We start from the raw sequence: 23,232 nt of genomic DNA on the forward strand, positions 1-23,232 counted from the left end.
AACAGGATATAAGAAAATCAGTCATATATTACTTCTTTTGTCCCATTTATTTCAAATGTTTACAACAAAAGACATTTTGCTGCCAAGATTTTGCTTATGATAAATATTTGAAATGAGGCATTTAAATGTGAACTGCTTGTGAAATGGGTTGATCATTGGCTTCTTTCTAATGGAAGCAGATATCCAATGGGAAAGATGACTTTGTTGCTTCAAATTCAGTCTAGCATCAATAACTCTTCATGGTACCACTTTCTCCAGAGCAAGATTTATATACACCTCAAAGTGAGAATGACAGAATCTTGGTTTTGTTATTGCTTACTATTCTTCTCTTTTACATTTGAAGTTTTTATTTAAATTCCAGTAAGCTAACATAATGTAATGTTGGTTTCAGGAGTAGACTTTAGTGATTCATCACTTATATACAACACCCAGTGCTCATCACAAGTGCCCTCCTAATGCCTATCACCCAATAAATACATCCCCTGCCCACCTTCCCTCTAGCAACCTTCAGTTTGTTATCTATAGTTAAAAGTTTGTTTTATGGTTTGCCTTTGTCTTTGTTTTCCCCTATGTTAATCTGTTTGGGGTTTGTTTTTTTTTTTGATTCCACATATGAGTGAAATTACATGGTATTTGTCTTTCTCTGACTTATTTCGCTTAGCATAATACACTCTAGTTCCATTCATGTCTTTGCAAATGTCAAGATTTCATTCTTTTTCATAGATGAGTAATATTCTATTGTATATATACACCACATCTTTATCCATTTAACAGTCAATGGACATTTGTGATCTTTCTATAATTTGGCTACTATTCATAATGCTACTATAAACGTCAGGATGCATGTATCCCTTCAATTCAGTGTTTTTGTGTCCTTAAGGTAAATGTCTAGCAGTACAATTGCTGGGTCATAAGTTAGTTCTAGTTTTAACTTTCTGTGGAACCTCCATACTGTTTTCCAGAGTGGCTGTACCAGCTTGCATTCCCAGCAACATGTAAGGGTGTTGCCCTTTCCCCGCATCCTCTCCATCATCTGTTGTTTCCCGGGTTGTTCATTTTAGCCATTCTGACAGGTGTGAAGTGGTCTCTGATTGTAGTTCTAATTTGTATTTCCCTGATGAAGAGTGATGCTGAGCATCTTTTCATGTGTCTCTTAGCATCTGTATATCTTCTTGGAAAACTGTCTATTCATGTCTTCTGTCCATATTTTCACTGGATTATTTGTTTTTGGGGTGTTAAGTTTGATAAGTTCTTTATATTTTTTGGATACTAATTTCTATCAGATATGTCATTTGCAAATATCTTCTCCCATTCTGAAGGTTGTCTTTTAGTTTTGTTGATTGTTTCCTTCACTGTGCAGAAGTTTTTTTTAATCTTGATGAAGTCACAATAGTTCATTTTTGCTTTGGTTTCCCTGGCCTCCAGCAATGTGTCGAGTAAAAAGTTGCTACAGCCGAGATCAAAGAGGTTGCTGCTTGTGTTCTCCTCTAGGATTTTGATGGTTTCCTGTCACATTCAGGTCTTTCATCCATTTTGAATTTTTGTGTGTGTATGGTGTAAGCAAGTGGTCTAGTTTCATTTTTCCGTGTGTTGCTATACAATTTTCTCAACACCATTTGTTGAAGAGACTGTCTTTTCCATTGGATATTCTTTCTTACTTTGTCGAAGATTAGTTGATATATATCAAAGATACAGTTGTGAGTCCATTTCTGGGTTTTCTATTCTGTATTATTGATTTATGTGGTTTTTTGCACCAGTATCATACTGTCTCGATGACTAGAACTTTGTAATATTACTTGAAATCTGGAATTTTGATGCCTCCATCTTTGCTTTTCTTTTTCAGGATTTCTTTGGCTATTCAGGGTCTTTTGTGGTTCCATTCAAATTTTATGATTGTTTATTCTAACTCTGTGAACAATGCTGGTGGTATTTTTACAGGGATTGCATTAAATGTATAGATTGCTTTGGGTAGTATAAACATTTTAACAATGTTTGTTCTTCCAATCCATGAGTATGGAATGTTTTTCCATTTCCTTGTGTCATCTTCCATTTCTTTCATAAGTGTTCTATAGTTTTGAGAGTACAAATCTTTTGCCTCTTTAGTTAGGTTTATTCCTAGGTTTCTTATGTTTTTCTGGTGCAATTGTAAATGGGACTAATTCTTTTATTTCTCTATCTGCTTCTTCATTATTGGTATGTACAAATGCAACAAATTTCTATACATTGATTTTGTATCCTGTGACTTTACATTGTGTATCAGTTCTAGCAATTTTTTGGTGGAGTCTTTTGAGGTTTCTACATACAATATCATGTCATCTACAAATAGTGAAAATTTGATTTCTTCTTTGTTGGGTGGATGCCTTTCATCTCTTTTTGTTGTCTGACTGATGAGGCTAGGACTTCCAGTACTATGTTAAATAACCACGGTGAGAGTGGACATCCCTGTCTTGTTCCTGACCATAGAGAAAAGCTCTCAGTTCCCCATTGAGGATGATATTAGCTGTGGGGTTATTTTTTTGCATATGGCCTTTATGATGTTGAGGTATGTTCCCTCTATCCTTACTTTGTTCAGGGTTTTTATCAAGAATGCATGCTGTACTTTGTCAAATGCTTTTTCTGCATCTATTGAAGAGATCACATGGTTCTTATCCTTTCCCTTATTATGTGGCATATCATGTTTTATTTTTGTTTTTCATTTTAAGGAGCATTCTTTTTTTAAATTTAATTTTATTATTTATTTGAGAGAGAAAGAACAGAGAGCAGGATGAGGGAGAAGCAGACTCCCCACTGAATGGAGAGCCTGATGCAGGGCTCTATCCCAGGACCCTGAGATCATGACCCAGGACAAAGGCAGATGCTTCACCAACTGAGCTACCTATGTGCCCCCATGTGGTGTATCATGTTGATTGATTTGTTATTCTTGAACCATCCTTGCAGCCCAGGAGTAAATCACACTTGATCATGGTGAATGATTCTTTTAATATACTGTTGGATTCAATTTGCCAGTTTCTTGTTGTTGAGAATTTTGCATCCGTGTTCATCGGGGGTATTGGCTTGCAATTATCTTCTTAGGGGGCCCTTTGTCTGGTTTTGGAATGAGTTTGAGAGGTTTTTTTCCATTTCTATTTTTTGGAAAAGTTTGAGAAAAATAGGTATTAACTCTTCTTTAAATGCTTGGTAGAATTCCCCTGGGAGATTTTGGATTCCTGATTCACTATCTTTGCTGGTCTGTTGGAGTTTTCTATTTCTTTCTGTTTTAGTTTTGGTAGTTAAAATGTTTCCAGGAATTTATCCATTTCTTCCAGATTGTCCAGTTCATTGGCATATAATTTTTCATACTGTTTTCTTGTAATTGTTTGTATTTCTGTGGTGTTAGTTGTTATTTCTCCTCTCTCATTTGTGACTTTATTTATTTAGGTCCTTTCTCTTTTCTTTTTGGAAAATCTGGCCAGAGGCTTATTAATTTTGTTAGTTTTTTCAAAGAACCAGTTCCTGGTTTCATTGATCTGTTCTGTTTTTTAAGTTTCTGTATCATTTATTTCTGCTCTAATCTTTATTATTTCCCTTCTTCTGCTGGCTTCTGGCTTCATTGTTCTTTTTCTAGCTCCTTACGTATAAGGTTAGGTTGTTCATTTGAGATTTCTTTTGCTTCTTGAGGTAGGCCTGTATTGCTGTATACTTTGCTCCTATGACCATTGTTGCTGCATCCCCAATTTTTTTTTAAAGATTTATTTATTTGAGAGAGAAAGAGAGAGCAAGAAAGAACAAAGGGGCTGAGGGAGATGGAAAGAGAGAAACCTCGACAGGCTCCACACTCAGCACAGAACCAGACATGGGGCTTGATCTCATGACCTTGAGATCATGACATGAGCCAAAATCAAGAGTCAGACACTTAACCGACTGAGCCATCCAGGTGCACTTGCATCCTAAAGGTTTTGTACCATTGTGTTTTCATTATAATTTGTTTCCATATATTTTTTACTTACTCTTTTATTTTCTGGTAACCCATTTGTTCTTAGTAGCATGTTGTTTAACCTCCATGTATTTGTGGTCTTTCCAAATTTTTTCTTGTGGTTAACTTCAAGTTTCATAGCATTGTGAACTATGCATGTGAAACTACACATGGTATGATCAATCTCTGTACTTGTTGAGCCTGACCTGTGACCTAGACTGTGATCTTTTCTGGAGGATGTCTCATGTGCTTTTGAAAGGAGTGTGTATTCTGGGGGCACCTGGGTGGCTCAGTGGGTTAAGCCTCAGCCTTTGGCTTGGGTCGTGATCTCAGGGTCCTGGGATTGAGGAGTCTGCTTCCCCCTCCCTCTCTGCCTGCCTCTCTGCCTACTTGTGATCTCTCTCTGTGTCAAATGAATAAATAAAAATCTTAAAAAAAAAAAAAAAGAATGTGTATTCTGCTGCTTTAGGATGAAATGTTCTGTGTATATCTGTTAAATCCATCTGATGCAGTGTGTTATTCAAAGCCATGGTTTCCTTGTTGATTTTCTGCTTAGATGATCTGTCCATTTATGTAAGTGGGGTGTTAAAGGTCCCTACTATTATTGCATTACTCTTGATTATTTCCTTTATGCTTGGTATTGTTTTATATATCATTGCTCTTGTTGGGGGCATAAATACTTCAATTGTTAGATGTTCTTGGATAGTCTCCTTTATTATGATATAGTGTCCTTCTTCAAATCTTGTTACAGTCTTTGGTGTAAATCTAGTTTGTCTGATATAAGTATTGCTACTCTGGCTTTCTTTTGACTTCTAATGGTAAGTTTTTAACTAGGTATGCTCCGGTCTACTTGTTAAAAGAGACCTGATGCTATTTCCACTAGAGCTGAAGCTTTGCAGCACTCTATGGTCAATAGATGTGGTATATGGAGGTGGTTTATGCTGATCTTCTGTGGGGGGGGGGCCCATTGCATTTGTTCTCAGGCACATTTGCCCAAGAAAAGCAGCACCTGTAGAGCACAGTGGGAGTGGGGCAGGGGGTTTGGTGTAAGTGCTTTAGGCTGCCACTGTTGGCTCTATGTTGCTTATTGAAGTTAGTTTATGCTGAAGAGTGGAGGAGAGAAAGGGCACCAGCCTCCTCCCTCGGCTTCAGAGAGGGGAGCTTGCACCCACCTGTCCAGGAAGCCCCTCCAGAAGAGCAGAGGATCTCCTCTCCTGTATTCCAGGCATCCCTCGGATCTGTTCCTCTACCTTTTCTTTGTCCGTGACACTCCAGTATTGCAGGCTTTGTCACTCTTGTATACTCACTCATTCATGGCCAGTCAGGACTTGATCATCTTGTCTTAGCCCTTTTAAATATCCATCTACTTCTCTACTTCTAATTTTATGCCATTATTTAAATCTGATGGTCCATTCAGCCCTTGACAGTCACAAGGGATAAGGAACTTAGTGGTTTATCCCATTCAGCTGTGCAGATACTATCATTTTCTACTGTCTCAAAGTAACATTTTTCAATGATCTGGTCTGTGGGTTGTTCAAAATGTTTCTTTAAAAGGCACAAGTCTTGTGGTCAAATAAATTTAGCAAAGCCTGCATACCATGTCTTGCTCTTGCAAAGTCTCAAAGAACACTAGCAAATGAAGGTCTCTGAGAAGTCAAGAAGTGAAAGAAGTGGGGTGGAGGAAGAAAGAGGAAAGGAAAAGGAAACAGAAAGAAAAGAGAGGAAAAGAAAAAAGTTTGAATGACTCCTAGTAACCCTATATAGAGCTAGCCTACTTTAGAATTCACTGTGGGAAATGCTGTCTTGAAATTATAATTCTCTCCTCTGTTACTCTTTCTCAGCCATGACAAATCTCCTTATATTTCCCTTTTCTTCCTCAGCATGTTTGTTGTAAGCTACATTTCAAATTTGCCGTAATTGTTTTTCCTATTTATTAAGTCTGGAATGCATTTGAAGATGCTGACTCTTTGGTGCTCTGGATATTATGTTTTCTTCACTGATAGCTCCCCTAAAGACTTGTGAAGTCCACATTACCTCCTGAGAGAACAATAGTATTTGTCTTATTGTGATTTTGGATTAAGATCTTTCTGTGTCTATCAGTAGTTGTGTTGTTCTGTCCCTCAATGATTGGTACCCATTCTTATAAGAGATAGCATCACAAGTCATATCAGTAATTACCTACAGTAATTAAGTTTATGAAATCTTTTCTTAGTGAAAATTTCTAGAGATGGAATAAAGTATAAATATACATGGAATGGGTATTAACCAATAAGGCCTTTTCAACTCTAGAGAATTTTACACGGGACCTGCTTCATAGTTATGTTTTGGGTGGTTTTTTTTTTTTCAACCTATGAACTTACAAGTATAAAATATGCTCATCCCTAAAAACGATTTCCCCCATCATGCTACCACTAATCCTATCCAGGGTGGAAGTGATAAGTTGAGCTCTAGGATACAAATACCATGACTGATATGCCCACCCGGATCCTGGAGCACTGTGGTGAACAGTTCCTCACAAAACCCCTATTCTCATGGCTCTTACATCTAGTAGGGGAAGAGGAAATAGCCAATAAGCAAACAGGTAGTGATAAACACTTTTCAAACCATGAACACAGGGTAATGTGAGCATGACTGGGTGGCAACTTCAGATCGAATGATCAGGGAACGCTTCTTACAGAGATGGCATTTAGGTTGAGATCCTAATGAAGCGATAGCAATGTGAACAAGGAGAAGGGAATTGAAAATGCAGAACTCTAAAGCAGGACCCCGCTTGAGGTGGGGTCAACCAAAGGCCAAGGAAGGGAGTCCTTCCTTGGTGAGTAGGAGAGAGATGATGAGCTCTTTAAGGGAGGCAGGGGTCAAGGCAAATGGGGTTCTGTTCACCCTAGTCAGGATTTGACAGTCATTAACATATTGGCAATATATTGAAAGCCGAAGACTTGGACAAGGTTTCCTTTGGGGAGTGAGTAGCCAAAAAGGGAGGGCCTCAGTATCCGTTTAGAATAGTCCACATTTAGAGGTTGAGCAGAGAAGGAAGGGGAGCAAGTCAGAAGGGACTGCAACAAAGCAACCGGTGAGATTAGTTTAGATGTACGGAAAGCCTACAGGAGAACGTGTTTCAAAAAGGAGCGAGTGGTAAATGCTGTTGAAGACATGGAGTTAAGGGAAAACACAGGTGCTGAATTTAGTGGCAACATGCAAATCGTTGATGACTTTGACAAGAGCAGGTTCAATGTTCATCAGAATGGACTGAAGACGAACATGATCTGAGAATGCTCATGGGTATAGAAAAAGAAATACAGATAGAAAGGTCAAGGTTTGCTTGTTTTAAGGCAGGATTTATTATCTTTAAACTGTGTAGAGTAGATTGGAAGAAATTAATAAAAATGAGAATGGGAATAGAAGCTCGACCTTCTTTCTTCCCTTCCTTCTCCCCATACCACCATCACCGAGGAAATGTGAGGCAAGATTCTTAGGAGGGAAGGAGAAACTGATAAAAGGAAAAGAGAGAAGCAGGAAACTTAACTACATTGTGGGCACAGAGTATGGCCACTAGTGTTTAAAGCCTGTTTGAATTTGAGAGAGTCAGGACTTTTTTGGTTTTTTAATTGATGCCTCCTCCCAGACACCATTCAAATCTACAAGGCAATCCTCCAGACGTGGTTCCCCCTACAGGAAAAGAAGGAGACAGGGAGAAGTAAATAAACTTCACCAAGGTTAGTAAGTGTTGGAGTTTAGCTTTGAGCATGTTTAGCTTTGGGCATGCAAGGCGGAGTTGGGCTTTATGATCAAGAGAGAGGGATTCAAGGGAGTTAAATGTGTTTGTAAGACAGTGTGCGACCACAGTGGGATTGAAGCTGGATGAGGAGGGAAGTGAAGACCCAAGGTCATAGATAATGAGCAGATTGGTGGTCAAAGGTGGAAGAGTGGCTGGGTTAGGAGAACTGGAGATGATTTGGAAGACTAGGCAGTATGATTATCGGTGACAACCTCACAGAGTGGGTGGTTGATGTGGGATAGAAGAGCAGATCACCTGAGCTAAGGCTGAGGAACTGAGGGGTCAGGACCTGTCCCATGGATCTGTCATCCATGAGCCTCATCCTTGCAAAAGAGAAACTCAGAGCCTTGCGCTCTCGTGGCGTCCTCATATGAAGTGTGTGCTGATCTTAGGGCATGGAGAGTTTGGGCAGTGCAAGCCGCAATATCAGCAGGCTCCCTTGGGTTAAAGTGTCACTCCTTAACCTCTCTGTCCCACACCCCTAAACTACCCTAAGCCAGGCATTCTTGGCCCCAGGTCAGAGAATTCTTGGCTGGGGAGAGGCAAATAGAACAATGGCTCACTCCTCTCACCAACAAGAGAAGTCTTCATTTTTGGCCAAGTGAAGAAAAATAAAATAAGCAAATTGCCTGGCAGCGGCAATTCTCTGGGAGAGAAGTAAGAAATACCCCATCCACTCCCCTCTCCAGCGTCCTCCCCTTGGACCAGTGCAGCTGTCTTCCTTTACTCCACGCACAGACCAGAAGTTCCCACTTTGACTATCCAAATTAATGCTACTTATAATTGTTTATAAGCCACATCACTAACCCTTGCATTCACTTTGTTGTAGATGTCTTTTCTTCTTACAGCTTGGTTTAGGCACTTTTATCCTTACTCTTTGTTTTTTTCTTCGTTTCTTAAGTCAGTCATTCTAACTGCAATGTCCTTCAACATTCCCTGTCTCCCTCACTATGGGCTCTTGGAACAGCTGCTCAGCCAATTTTCTGGGGCGCTTTCTTCTTACAGCCCACCCTCCCTGCTCTCAGCAGGGTCACTTGCCAAAGCATAGATCTGATCACATGGCTGCTTTGTGTGAAAGACTTTGATGGTTCTCCAAATTATTTTAACATTGAATTTCCTGCAAAATCGTCTCAAGTTGCTTTGTTCCAACAACACCAAATGGCACTATTTTCTAAACCACAGCACAGTTAAGAACTTTAAAGATTTTATTTATTTATTTGACAGAGAGAGACACACAGCGAGAGAGGGAACACAAGCAGGGGGAGTGGGAGAGGAAGAAGCAGGTTTCCCGCTGAGCAGGGAGCCTAATGTGGGGCTCTATCCCAGGACCCGGGGATCATGCCCTCAACCACCCAGGAACCCCCAGTTAAGAACTTTAAAGGTTCTAAGCACTAAAAACATCTTGTTTCTTTTCCTACCCCATAGATTAACAACATTAGTCTGTAATTAATTTAATTTTATTGTATGGAATAATGTGTAACTTAGACATAAGCTGAAAATAGGCTATTTTCTAGATTTTTTGAATTTCTCTTACTGTCTCTCTGTTAGTGCTCTTTGCTGATCCCCCAAGGAAATGCCCAATTTGACTACTGGGTATTTTAACACTGCCCTCAATACAAATATGACTCTGCTTTTGTTTCAGAAGTTTACTTCTGACTGGAAAGTCTGCCCTCCTTATCGATTATGTTAATTCCCCTTGTCCTTCAAGGTTCTGCTCAAATGTAGCTTCCTTTGTAAAGCTTTTGCTGACTCATCCAGGAGTAACTGATCGCTCAGCCTTGTGGTACGAACCTCTAACAGCACTTGTTCTGTTGTGTTATGGTAAATTATCTGTGTGTCTGGCATCTCTGCTCCTGTCCCCACGTGACATCATCAAATCCTCACAACTACCACAAAATGTTAAGTATTAAGTCCTCATTTTACAGATAAGTAAACTAGAGGGTCTCTCACCCATCTTGCACAGCTATTATTAAGACCTAATTTGATCATAAATGTAATTAATTTATAAAGGACTAAGCTGTAGAACTGGGAGGCATTCTTTTTTATACATTACTTTTGTGTGGTAACAGATGTTTATATTTCTTTCTTTCCAATAATAGAATTTATTATTTTCACGTAAAGAAATCCTTTAAATGGCAGTTAAAACTTAAGAACGCTGCTAGTGGAAACAATGAGGATCGCCTGCCCCGAACGTCTCAGGTTCATCTGATCTTCCTGAGGAGGAGCTTCCTGAGGGGCCCAGGGCTGTGGAGGTGAAAGGCTAAAGCATTCCCTGGCTGTACCTATTTCTCCCCTTTCTCACCTGCTTTATTTTTCTCACTCCCATTATTCTTCATGGGGGTTTTTAGTAGAGCTCAGCACCATCTTATCCCAGGAAGAAGAAGTTGTCATAGATAAATTTATGATGATGAGTGGCACAAAAAACAACAGGAGTAATCTTCAAAATTTTTTTATGGAAGCAAAGAACATTGCCATAGAATGGAATCTTTGACAGTTCAAAAAACAAGGACTTCTAGCAAAATTCGTAAGATGGGTTTTCTTCCTTTGGTCCTATGTCTGTTTCGTTGTTAGCTAGTCTTTCAACTTAGCCAGTCTCTCAGCTATGCTCTTGCTTTTCCTTAATTAGCATCAGGAGTTTTCCTTAGCTCTTTTATGACTTATTTGTTAGTGATCCTCATTAGCTTTGCTGTGGCCTTAAATCTGTTTGACATTTACTGTCTCACTATATAGGATTTTATGGTTAATTCTCAGTGTGTGCAAGCTAGGCTTCTGGTCATTACATTTTTTACAATGTATGCATTCACATTTTATAGAATCTCTTGTATCTTAACATTTTTCTTTATAATTTTGTATCAATGGCTGGCATCCAGTTTGTCTGGTTTCTTCATATCTTTATGCAGGTAAATACAAAAAACTAAATAAATATATATCACTTAGTTAATGGTAAGTTTCTCAAGAAATAAAAAAAAATTATATTAAGGTTTCATGTTTCTGCAAAATAAAAGAATTTAATGAAAGGTTGTAATTTGGCTTTATACCAAACTCTATTTTTCATTCTTTTCATTTATTGGACACATATGCTCAAAGTATTATCTAAGGACTAGGGAATAAAGTAACATTTCTGCCTCCAAGTTGCTGGACTATGTAGTGAAGAAGAATTATAACAGGTCTAGTTATTTCATAAATCTAGGTATGTTTTATTTCAAAGAGTGTTATTCTCCCTTTGTTCTCCGCTCTAAAACAATACAAGACAGAAGCCATCATCCCAGCAATAATATTCTTCTTTAAATTTTGTGTTAACCATTTGTATTGCTGTAATTTGCCAGGAATTAGGGACACATTGATTAACAATACAAAAAAATGTTCATTATGTTCAAATCAAACAGGAAATTTAATAAATGCAAAAAAAGTAGATAAGTGGTTTCAAGTAATGGTTAGTGCTGTTCTTTCAACAGTGATTTTTTGAGTATCTACTATATGCTAAATGCTGATATATAAAGTAAATCATGTAGGATGAAGGCCAGGGAGCTGTCTCCTCTTAGCTGTTCAGGGAAGGCCACTCTAAGGAGATGACTTTTGAGTTGAGTTGAGTTGAGTTGAGAGTTGAGATGGACTTTTGAGTTGAGATCTAAGTAGAAGCAGAAGAGTTTTTTGACCTGGGTCCTAAGAGTCTGTGGATAGAATTCAGGAAACAGGGCGGGATGATTGGTTGGGAAAAATAATTCCATTTCTGTTTTTGCTACACTGACTGAAATTTAACATTTTCTTCCATTGGAATGTATCCTATTTGAATACCTTAGCAGTATTAGCATTGCCTGTGACTTGGTGATCAGTATTTTCATACCACATCTCAGTTCTTGCAGGTTTTTTGAAATACCTTCATTGCTTTAAAATTATGGTATTTCTTAGATCTGCCACTAAATCTGATCAATACATTGTATAAATCAAGAAGCATACATAATTACAGTATTGGTTATGTACTCCTACGAAATCAGCGAACACACAGAGCCTTCATACAATACCCCATGATTCTGTGGACCGGTCGTTTGGGTTATACTCAGCTGGGCAGTTCTTATGGACTTGCCTGGGGTCACTCCCATGGCTGCTATCACCGGGCATTCCACTGAGCCAAACAGCCCATCAAGCTTCACTCCCATCAGCTGCTGGTGCTGACTCTGGGCTGGGCCACGTGGCTCCAGCAGGCTGGCCTGGGTTCATCATTCCGTGGCAGTGTTCCAAGAGAGCAAGGGTCGCCAGGCCTCTTGAGGCCGAGGCTCAAAAGTCCTCCTCACTTCTACCGCCTTCTGTGGGTCAGAGCAAGTCAGAGGCCCGCTCAGAGTCAGTTTGAGAGGAGACTCCACAGGGAAGTGTAATTAATTTAGGACCATTACTATGATAAACTACCTGATTACCATATCATAATTTCTTAAATATTGTATTAACTTAATTCTAATAGAATCAGTATCCTTTCCTTTGTAATCCTGTCTTTTATGCTACAAGTAAGGAAAATTTGGCTGGGCCAAAAAATTAAACTGAGCTAAGACAGATAAACAAGAAGAAAGCATACAAATGTATTTAATTGTTTTACGTGTACACGGAGTCTTTACCAGGAAAATAAAGACCCAAAGAAACCGTTAGGCCCCAAAACTTTTATGCCTTTTTTACACAAAGAATGATGGAATTGTGGGGATGTGACAAAATATGATAAATTAGGCTAGGGGCTGTAAGTTGTAGGACAGGGACTAGGAAATGTATGGAGAAACTAATGGAAGATCAGGGTTATTTTATATGTTTGTTTGTACAAGTGCATTTTGGTGCCAACTCCCAGTGTCGGCTGCTAAGATCATTCTTCACCTTTTTTAGGAGCAATTTTGTGTCCTGCTTTTAGGTGGAAAGGAGGAGGGCAGAGAGCCCTTCCTGCATCTCCTATTTCCCAAGGGCCTGAAGCTCAAAATAATCAGTATGTCAAAGGGGCATATTTTGGGGTGACGTGCTCTGAACCCTTTCACTTCCCTTTAAAATACTATCCTGACAAGATCCTCATCACCTTCAGCATGTTGCCAAAGAGAGCCATCATACAAATGAGGTTAAGAACCCCTGTTCTGGAGGCAGGGAGTTCTGGGAGGGGAAGTACAAAGTGCAAAGCCTCAAGGCAGGAGTGAGCTGGCAAGTCCAGCGAGGTCGGGGAGCACAAGGAAAGCTACTGAGGCTGAAGCGAGTGACCAAGGGCTGAACAAAGGCAGGTCAGACCATGTGGTTTGTTGGGGAACTTGTGGTTGGACACTCCCCCACGCCCTCCGGAGTATGGAATGTTGGTACTATCTGCATACTAATCTACAATTTTCTTTAATATTTCATAATATGCTGTAGCTATATTTCTCTTTTAATACATAAAGCTCCTCATTTTTTCTCATTCTTTTACATAATTTTATAATGTTCAGTTCAATGGATGCATGATTATTTCGTTGTTTCCCTGATAGCAAACATTTAGACTGTTTCCAATTCTTTGTGTAAATATACAGGATTTATTTTTCTCTTTTATTTACCTCTATGAAAATATACTTGAGAGTGATTTTTAGATGTAGAATTGCTGGGTCTCATGTGTGTGCTTTAAAAAGTTTTGACAGATGTCACTACATTGCCATTCAAAAGAAGGCGGTCCTGACTTTATTATCTTTAACCACCAAGAGATCTGCACATTATTAACTCTAGGATAAGAAAGTTTTATATTGACTGTTTCTTCTGTTGTTTCAGAACAATGAGATGGTGGAGCTACAGAGAATACGGATGAAGGATGAAATCCGAGAATACAAATTCCGAGAGGCCCGCCTCCTTCAGGACTACACTGAGCTGGAAGAAGAAAATATCACGTTGCAGAAACTCGTGTCCACATTAAAGCAGAACCAGGTAAGGTTCAAGAAATTTTTTGGCTACACCCCAGTTGGAGCCATATCTTCTGACCACTAAGGTTAAATCTTCTTTCCCAGAAAGGAACGTGTCAAAATTTGCTTTAATCTTCCTACAATATGTATGTGCTGAAATTTTCCACCCCTCCTATTTCAGCTGACATTTAAAAGGCAAACCTAGAAGGATGATTTACAGGAGAGTTTTATTGGGTAAGACACAGAATCTTCGTTGATCCTTTAGCTTTGTGTTAACGTATTTTAGGTGGAAGTGGAATGTATTATAATCCATTTAAACTGACAACTTCTCATTAAAAGGAATCCCTTCTCTCTGTCTGTCTGTCTGTCTCTCTCTCTCTCTGTAAATTGCTTTTAAATCATATTTGGAGAGGAATTATGAAATACAAATAAATAAGAATAAAATTATAAGAGAAAGATATTTCTGGGTTTTTTTTTCAGCAGTAATGTAACCAAAAACATTGCATGTCTACACTTAAATAATTTTTTTTGGTAGTGATGGTTTGGCAGCTTAATTGCTTTATTTTCCTGATTGGTTTGCATTGTGGTTTGTTACAGTAAGTAACAAAAGTCTTAGTAAATTAGTAGGTAAACTTAGAGGCCAGCCCAGATGTATGCTTCTACTTCTATTCCCTTCCAAAGCTCGTATCTCTATACAAAACTATTTTTGGTTTTGACAGATACATGGGTTAAGAAGAGAAAGAGAGAATCCAGAAGGGGAAAAAATGCATGTATTGACACAATTGAAATTTGATTTCTGATCACTGCCACTTCCCCATCTTTGGAGTGTTCGGGGAACAAGATGTCTGCCCAGGAGTACCACGGGTGGTTTTAGACCCTTAGAAAGGTTTACCAGGATGTCCCCTCTGGTTTTACCTCAGTCCTTCCCTTTTGAGCACTGACTCACTGTGTGTTTGTGTACTGAGGCTTGACGGTATTGTAAACATCCCTGGTCTCAGCTTGGCTGGGGTCAATGAGCTCACGGTGAAGAAAATCATACTGAGAAGAATTTTTCAAGTATGCTCAGAACTTCTAAAGAAGGTTTTTGTTTTGTTTTGTTTTGTTTTGTTTTTGGTTACCAGCAACCCTGGTTGCAGAGGATTTGAAGCAAATGTACTTGCAGTTCACATATTTAAAGTGGTCATTATTCCCAATTCCTACAAATCCTCTCTGCTCTCTGCACAGACAGGAGGCTGTAGTCTCCCATCCCTGCATGTGGTAGACTAATCTACTCAGGAGGTTAATTTAGGCCAGTATTAGGTATTTTTGAAAGTCTGCCAAGGTATCCTGTGTGTATTCATTAACCCAGAGGCCGTTTCTGTGGGAATTTGTACTATTAGCCTGGCTGATTACTGTTTATGGTTTACCCATGCCCTTCCACCAGTCACTGAAATATGGAAATCAAAGGCTTACCTCAGAAGTTTGAAACAAAACAAACAAATGAAAAAATGTACACATCTCTTTAATTTTATTTTCTAGATGCAATATGGTAATTTTCCAAATTAAGTGTCTAATTAATTAACCTGAAATTATTTCCTCCACAAAGGCCATTCTATCTTACTTCCTGACAAATGGACGCCCTGTACAAGTCTCTCCCAGTGAAGAAATGCTGGGTTTTGTTTTTTGGGTTTTTTCCCTACTATTGGCCTTTATTGACAGGAGTTAGAATCCATCATATACTCCGTTTCTTATTAGTGAAGTGTTCAGTAAAATAGTTTATGTACAAATGCCACCGTTTTTTTTGTTTGTTTGTTTTTCAAAGAGACGACAATGCTCGCTTTCAGTCTCAAAACTGCTCTGAATGTTCTTTGTACTGAAGCTCCCTATACAAAATCTACTTCTGCCATCTGGGTTGACATTTCTCTTGAGTAGCCAAGCTACTAACATCATAAAATGCTTAGCTATATACTATTTGCTAAGTGACTTTTGTTTAACTAGCACTTCTTATTCCCTATATAGTTCCTATAGGTTAGTTTATTTATTTTCCATTCCCCTCAACTATAATACAACATCAAGAACAGAGCCTGCCTGGCCCATAGAAGGCATTAAATAAATATCTGTTGAAAGAATGAGTAAATTAGGGGTTTTTTTCTTGCTTATATTCACTCTTCAGCTTAGAAAGGAAACTAAAATCGAAGATTATTGTAATTAACCAAACCAAGTTTTATTTGTGACCCTAAATATGAAATCCATAAGAACATCAGAGAGTTGACTCTGAAAACTTTAGCCACATCCCTCTGTGTGCTGACTTGTTTCTGTGTACAAAATAAAATCAGGCCCAGCCTTACAAATACATTTTATACTTGATACTTTTGAAAACCGAATTATCTGAAAGAAGTGTAGGAAGAAGCAGCAGCCTAAAGAGAGGTCGAGTTGACTGTCAATTCCCCATCAGAAAAACCCACTGAGGAAGCAAAGCTATTTATTACATCTGTCCACGAAGAGACCCACCTTGACAGAGCCTCAGTAATTTCTCAAAATGGGAGGGTTAGAGAAAGGCTGTTCGTAGGGTTTTAGGGTCTGGACTGGGTTTTGGATGGCGGGAAACTGGTTGGGATAGGTGGAGTTTATGACATAATGACTGTTGAGTGGCACAACAGAGTGAAGGTCTTTTACTTGGGTCTTGCCTTGTTTTCATTGGGTCTCATCTTTTAGAAGAGTATTTCCCACAAGCAGCTAAGTGTTCTATGCCTAGTCTCAGTATTGGTTAATATAAGGTTAACAGGAAAATTTGTCTGGCCCCAGTGTTAACTACCGGGGCAGGAAATTATGTCAGCTTCCATTTCTAGAGATGTACTTGTGGGAGGTAGGGGAGAAATAATAAATCCTATGTCCCCAGTATCTCACATACTGAACTAAAGCACTCAGTAGTTATCTAACCATTGAAAACACTTGTTAAAATTAATAATTCAACCATACTGATATTATGAAGAACATTTCCTCCAGGGATATGTCTCTAGATCAGGAAATAATATCTTAAGAGACCTAGGGAACATATTCAGTTTGATTTCATTTAACCAGTGTTTCAAGAGTATATTTCTATGAGTCCATGTACTTTTTTTAAGGACAAAAGATATGGTCACTGTCTTAAAGAATGTATAGTCCTAGAAGGGAAGGCAGTTAACAGACTCATAACCATCCATGTAATTGCATACTAAAAGCAATGATTATGATACTTACCCCCCAACCATCATGTAGTTAAATAGAAAAAAAAGTTACTAAACCATGAAGTTGCTAGAAGGAATTGCACCAAAGTACTGATTTTTGTAATGGTGACTACTTTGATGCTATCTTAAAAATGTCAGGCTTTTTTTTTTTTTTTTTTTTTATGGAGCCCAATTAGAGGCTTGAACTCATGACCCTGTGATCAAGACCTAAGCTGTGATCGAGAATCAGATGCTTAGCCGACTGAACCACCCAGGTGGCCCCAGATATCAGTTTTTAAGTGTCTTCTCATTCCTGTTTCTTGGTGCCTCCACTTTTGGGGGGGCTCAAATGATCTGATTCAGCCTTACAGTGATGGCACCAGAAAGGACTGATCTGTTTGCCTGAACAAGTCAATAAGGACTTTGGAGTTAGGATCATATTTTTTATACTGGTCTTGAAGGTCGAATAAGAGTTTTCCAGATGACAACCTTGGCTAAGGCAGAGAAACATGAAATAGCTGCATGAATATTAGGAGGCTGAACCACATTGGAATGAGTAGAGTGAGTGGAGGTGACCAGAGAGAAAGAGATCAGGTTTTATATGACGTCTACCATCAATTAAATATGGATTACAAAATTTAAAAATCTGTGATGCAAACTAAATTAATGTCTTCAAGTCTAGCCCAGGAATCAGTAAACTTTTTCTATAAAGGCCAGATAGTAAATATGTTAGGTTTTGTATGTCTAATATATCTCTAACAGTGTCTCTTCCAACTACTACATTCTGCTCTTGTAGCATGAAAGTAGCCAGAGGCAAAATAGTGTGACTGTGTTCTAATAAAACGTTATTCACAAAAATTGGTTGGTAGTGGGCTAGATTTCATCCAGAAGACACAATAATATTAGACAATCCCTGGCCTAAGCTATCAGTCTAACAAGGATTACAGAATAAAAGGTCTACAATGCAAACTAAAGAAGTCTCTGCAAATGTATGCTATCAGATAATTTGGGAGAGTCAGAGGATTGGTTGAAATACTAGGCAAGGGTAGCAAGCAGGTATCCTGAGTTGCCCAGGGAAAGGAAAAGAAAAGATCAGGAGAAGGATGACTTTACAGCTTATAAGCAGGCCTAGAAGGAACCATGAAACAAGGACCCAGATTCTGTTATCCCAGACGGTTTTTATGATTTGAGTCTTTCCTGTCATGGACATGTGGAATTCCAGTAATCTTGTATAGATAGCAGTGAGCACTGGTTGTCCATCAGTATCCATTGTTCCCTCTCCCAATGTGATTACCCTGTGTTTATTTGTATGTTTGTTTTTATTTATTTGAGAAAGCAAGCAGGGAGAGGGGCAGAGGGAGAGAGAGAGAAAGAATCCATAAGCAGAATTCCTGCTGATTGAAAACCCCAAGACCCTGAGATCATGACCTGAGCTGAAACCAAGAGTCAAGCACTCAACCATCTAAGCCATTCAGGCGCCCCTGTTACTAAGTTTTTAACTGAGCTTAAGGCTATGTGGGGTAAAGACAAGATTCTTCACCTCCCTTGTAAGTAACTGTCATGTGTTTAGTACTGGCCACTGGGGTATAAGAAGTGATATGAACACCTTTTGAGACATGTCCTTAAAGAGAAAGGGTGTTCCTCTTACTTTGACCCACTGCTTGAAACATGATCAAGGTAGCAAGGTGCCTTAGATCATATGGACCAGAGTAGGAGGTAGTGTAATAGGATAGAAGATGCCCGGGGCTCCGGGGTGGCTCAGTAGGTTAAGCCTCTGCCTTCAGCTCAGGTCATGATCTCAGGGTCCTGGGATCGAGCCCTGCATCGGGCTCTCTGCTCAGCAGGGAGCCTGCTTCCCCCTCTCTCCTGCCTGCCTCTCTGCCTACTTGTGATCTCTGTCAGTCAAATAAATAAATAAAATCTTAAAAAAAAAAAGAAGACACCTGGTTCCTGGATGACCTCATGGAACAGAGAATCCTACTGGCCCTTAACTATTTCCATAGTGTTACATGAGAGAAAGCCAAATGTCTATTTAGACTCAGTCATTCTTACATAGGTCTCTGTTACATCAGCCTAAACCTACGTCTGACTTAAACCTATGTCAAAACTGTTAACCTAACCTTTACAAGACAAGCCATTGCACTGAGATTATGTGGAGAAGGGTAGGGTGGGGTGTGGAATATAAAGAAATGAAAATGGCAATGGTCTATGATCCCTATTCTTTCATTTTTAAAAATATTTCTGGGGGTGCTTGGGTGGCTAAGTCAGTTAAAGTTATCTGCCTTCAGCTCAGGTCATGATCCCAGGAATCCTCTGGCTTCCTGCCCCATGAGGAGTTTGCTTCTGCCCCTTCTCTGTCTCTCTCTCAAATAAATAAAATCTAAAAATAAAAAAATAATTTAAAATATCTCTTAAAATATAAGTTTAATAATATAAACAGTAAAATAAATGTACAACTAAGCACAAAGTTTATACTAGTATCTAATATATAATGACTTTATGATGATACCTTTTCTAGTTTACTTTTTCATTCACAACAGCAAATGCTTGTTGAAGAGTGGAATTCTCTTGAAACACAATGATGGAATATTGAAGCACTGAGGGACACGTAGGAGCATGACAAGTATTTCCTCCTTCTGAGGAGACCACAGTATAGTTGTGGAGATAAAATATTTATTAAAAAGTGGAATGTCATTAGTGCCATGGAGAAGGCCTCAAGGAAGGCCTGTCAGTTTAGAATATAGATCTCTTTCCTCTGTGGGCTTTCATGACCAAGAGAGTGTTTACACAGGCTATTTGGCTCTTAATTCAAAGGACTATCATATTGATAACTATATATATATGTATTTTTTTTGTTATCAGATAATCAGTACCTCTATTCCAGATTCTATCCATAAGCACATAAAATTTTTCTTTGTTTCATTTTACTTGCAAACATATTTTGTTGAGATTAAATTCTTAGTGTGATCTTCTAGCTAATCTATCTCTGAATATAAAAATTTCCTTATCATTAATAATTAAATAAAACAAAGTAATAGTGATGGTAAAATATTTTCTTGGTTTTATTCTGATAAACTTTTTTTTTTTTTTTAAGATTTTATTTATTTATTTGACAGAGAGCACAGCTAGAGAGGCAGGCAGAGGGAGAGGGAGAAGCAGGCTCTCTGCTGATCAGGGTGCCCGATTCGGGGCTCAATCTCAGGACCCTGGGATCATGACCTGAGCCGAAAGCAGTCCCTTAACCAACTGAGCCACCCAAGCGCCCCTGATAAACTTATTTTTAAAAAATTCCTGGGGGCGCCTGGGTGGTTTAGTCAGTTAAGTGTCGTCTGCCTTTAGCTCAGGTCATGATCTCAGGTCTTGGGATCCAGCCCCTGGTAGGGCTTCTTATTCATCGTGGAGCCTGCTTCTCCCTCTCCCTCAACCCTTCTCCCTGCCTCTGTCCCTCTTTCAAATAAATAAATAAAATCTTTTGTGTGTGTGTGTGGGGGGGGAAATAGGGGCTCCTGGGTGGCTCATTGCGTTGAAGACTCCCTTCAGCTTGGGTCATAATCCCGGGGTCCTGGGATTGAGCCCCTTGTTGGGCTCTCTGCTCAGCGGGGAGCCTGCTTCCCCCTCTCTCTTTCTCTGCCTTCCTCTAGGCCTACTTGTGATCTCTGTCAAATAAATAAAATCTTTTAAAAAAAAAAAGAAAATTCCTGGGTTGTTTTTTTTTTTTAAGCAAACAGTGCCCCCTTTTGGCCATTGGTCCCCACGAAAAGAAATCCTAAAACAGATGACATTTTCATCTCTGCTAAGAATTAAATTTATGTATATAAATTATATATAACTTAAAGTATTTATAAATTTTATAATATATAATATATATAAATTTTATATAATATAAATTATTATAAATCATGCATAATTTCCAAAGACACCATCCTATGTTACCTGAAGAGTATATATACTGTGTGCCTTTTTAGATTTATTTTGTAGACTCACAGTTTATACTGTGTGGTTTTCTGTTTTTCGTTAACATACAGTATTATATTAATTTCAGGTGTACAATATAATGAGTTGGTTAACATTTTAATTTTTTTATATAGTTAGGTCTATTAGAGTGGTTGATGGCAGTTTTGTAAGACCCAAATTTTAGTTCTATGAATCTTCTTTATCCTGTCTAATTCAGGTTGAATACGAAGGCTTAAAGCATGAGATTAAGCGGTTTGAGGAGGAAACTGTGCTGCTCAATAGCCAGCTGGAAGACGCCATCCGGTTGAAAGAGATTGCGGAGCACCAACTGGAAGAAGCCCTTGAGACCTTAAAAAACGAGAGGGAGCAAAAGAACATCCTGCGGAAGGAGCTCTCTCAGTACATCACCCTCAACGATAACCATATCAGCATCTCTGTCGATGGACTCAAGTTCACGGAGGACGCAAGTGAACCAAACAATGATGACAAAATGAATGGACATATCCATGGGCCCCTTGTGAAACTGAATGGAGACTATCGGACTCCCACTTTAAGGAAAGGAGAATCTCTACACCCTGTTTCTGACTTATTCAGTGAGCTGAACATTTCAGAAATACAGAAGTTGAAGCAACAACTTATGCAGGTAAGATCTCTTTAGGGCTGTGAGAGTAGATTTCTTACAGATTGCGGTCACCTGTTCTGGGATTTTTTGTTCTCACATTTTACTTCTAGCTTCTTCAACTGGCAACTTTGAACGTACAGTATCTTAGAAAGACATAACAGAATATGTGTTGAAAAGAAAACTCATTTGCCTCACTTTAAGAAATCTATGTTAGAGAATGGATAAAGAACATGGGAGATCTATCTATATATATACATACACACACAATGGAATAGTATGCAGCCATCAGAAAAATGAAATCTTGGCGTTTGCAATGACATGGATGGAACTAGAGGATATTATGCCAAGCAAAATAAATCAATCAGAGAAAGACAATTATCATATGATTTCACTGATACGAGGAATTTGAGAAACAAGACAGAGGATCATAGGGAAAGGGTGGGAAAAATGAAACAAGACTAAACCAGAGAGGGGACAAACCATGAGCGACTCAATCTCAGGAAACAAACTGAGGGTAGCTGGAGTGGAAGGGGGGTGGGAGGGAGGGGTGGCTGGGGGATGGGTATTGGGGAGGGTGTGTGCTGTGGTAAGTCCTGTGAATTGTGTAAGCCTGATGAATCACAGACCTGTACCCCTGAAACAAATTTAAAAAAAAAAAAAAAAGAAATCTATCTTAAACCCACAAAGTGGATTGCAATGAGGTGTGAAGGGAGAAAAAGGTCCCCATCCATTTCTAACAGAAAAATTCAGAACCTTTAGTATATGTGCTGCCGAAGCGAGCACTCAGAACCTTTACATACGAGTGAAATGATAGAAAAATGAACGTTTCCATCACAAACAACTGTATATATAGCTTCAAGAATAATGGTAGACTTCACAAGAATACCTTAAGCTTTAAAAGACATGAAGGACTTTCAGTATGCTAATTAGCCAGGATATCATATGATTCAAAATACAGAACAGGGATAAATCTGAAACCAAGGAGTTGTTATTCCAACATGATCTAGGCCTTAAATTTTTAGCACCTTCAAATTCAAATGCCTTGTGAAGAGTCCTAGGCTTTAAGGTTATCTCGCTATGAAATGGCTTTTCTAGTTTAGATCTTTCTTCCCTGCCATATCTTAATCCAGTGCTGATAGGAGTCTTGCCTGAGGAACAGCATCACCGCTGTCACCATGGCCTGGGGGCTTCTCACTATTCCAAATTGTTGGACTCCAGCAGACCTGTGGAACCAGGAATCTGGTTCAACAGGCTGGTCAGGTGATTAGGTTTGAGGCTGAATTTTCAGTCTCTTATCTCCACCAGGTTCTTTGCATTTGGGTGATAATTAGAGGCTGTTGGAGATTCTGGCAGGCATTTATTTCCATAGCCAATGGGGCTTATACTTTCCTGCCTTTACAGAAATGATGACTAAAAAGTGAAAATAGTAGAAGTAAGAAACTAGAGAACCAGTGATGTTAATAGGTTTATTATTAACAGCACATCGAGAATTAACATATCATGCACTTGACCTGCCCTGTGTGTTGGGCTACTAGCAAAGAATTCATTTTCACAGTGTTTAAATCAAGAAATCAAGAGGGCATGGCCATTGGAAGAAAATGAATTTCATATAGACTTTTACCTGACTGCGAAGTTCAGTTCTGTTGGGTAATATTTCTCTATGTCTTTTTGCTCAGTTTACACTAATACAACTAGATTGATAGCAAACATATTTTAAATTTTTGCATAATTTGTAAGAATTCATACCCCCCAACTAAATAGAATTAAAGTTTTTCTTAAACTATCACGTTGATAGCTTTAGTAAACAAAGTTAGTGTACCAAGACTTCTTTTTATGGTGGCAGTGTAGAAAATAATAGG

The 23,232-nt window shown here is 38.8% G+C and overlaps 1 protein-coding gene and 1 long non-coding RNA gene across 13 annotated transcripts in view; one reads left to right on the top strand and one right to left on the bottom strand.

The window, feature by feature from the left end:
• Nucleotides 1-23,232, top strand: part of BICD1 (BICD cargo adaptor 1) — a 221,608-nt gene that overhangs the window by 144,314 nt on the left and 54,062 nt on the right. For all 12 annotated transcript variants that reach the window (XM_032349949.1, XM_032349937.1, XM_032349938.1 and 9 more), the window contains exons 3-4: nucleotides 13,485-13,637; nucleotides 20,969-21,394. In XM_032349949.1, coding sequence (XP_032205840.1) covers nucleotides 13,485-13,637; nucleotides 20,969-21,394 — 579 coding nt within the window. The remainder of the gene's footprint in view (nucleotides 1-13,484; nucleotides 13,638-20,968; nucleotides 21,395-23,232) is intronic.
• The window catches only part of LOC116594491, a 45,360-nt gene that overhangs the window by 10,262 nt on the left and 11,866 nt on the right, over nucleotides 1-23,232 (bottom strand). The window lies entirely within an intron of this gene.

Source organism: Mustela erminea, chromosome 6 (genome assembly GCF_009829155.1).
Source record: "Mustela erminea isolate mMusErm1 chromosome 6, mMusErm1.Pri, whole genome shotgun sequence".
Taxonomy (NCBI): domain Eukaryota; kingdom Metazoa; phylum Chordata; class Mammalia; order Carnivora; family Mustelidae; genus Mustela; species Mustela erminea.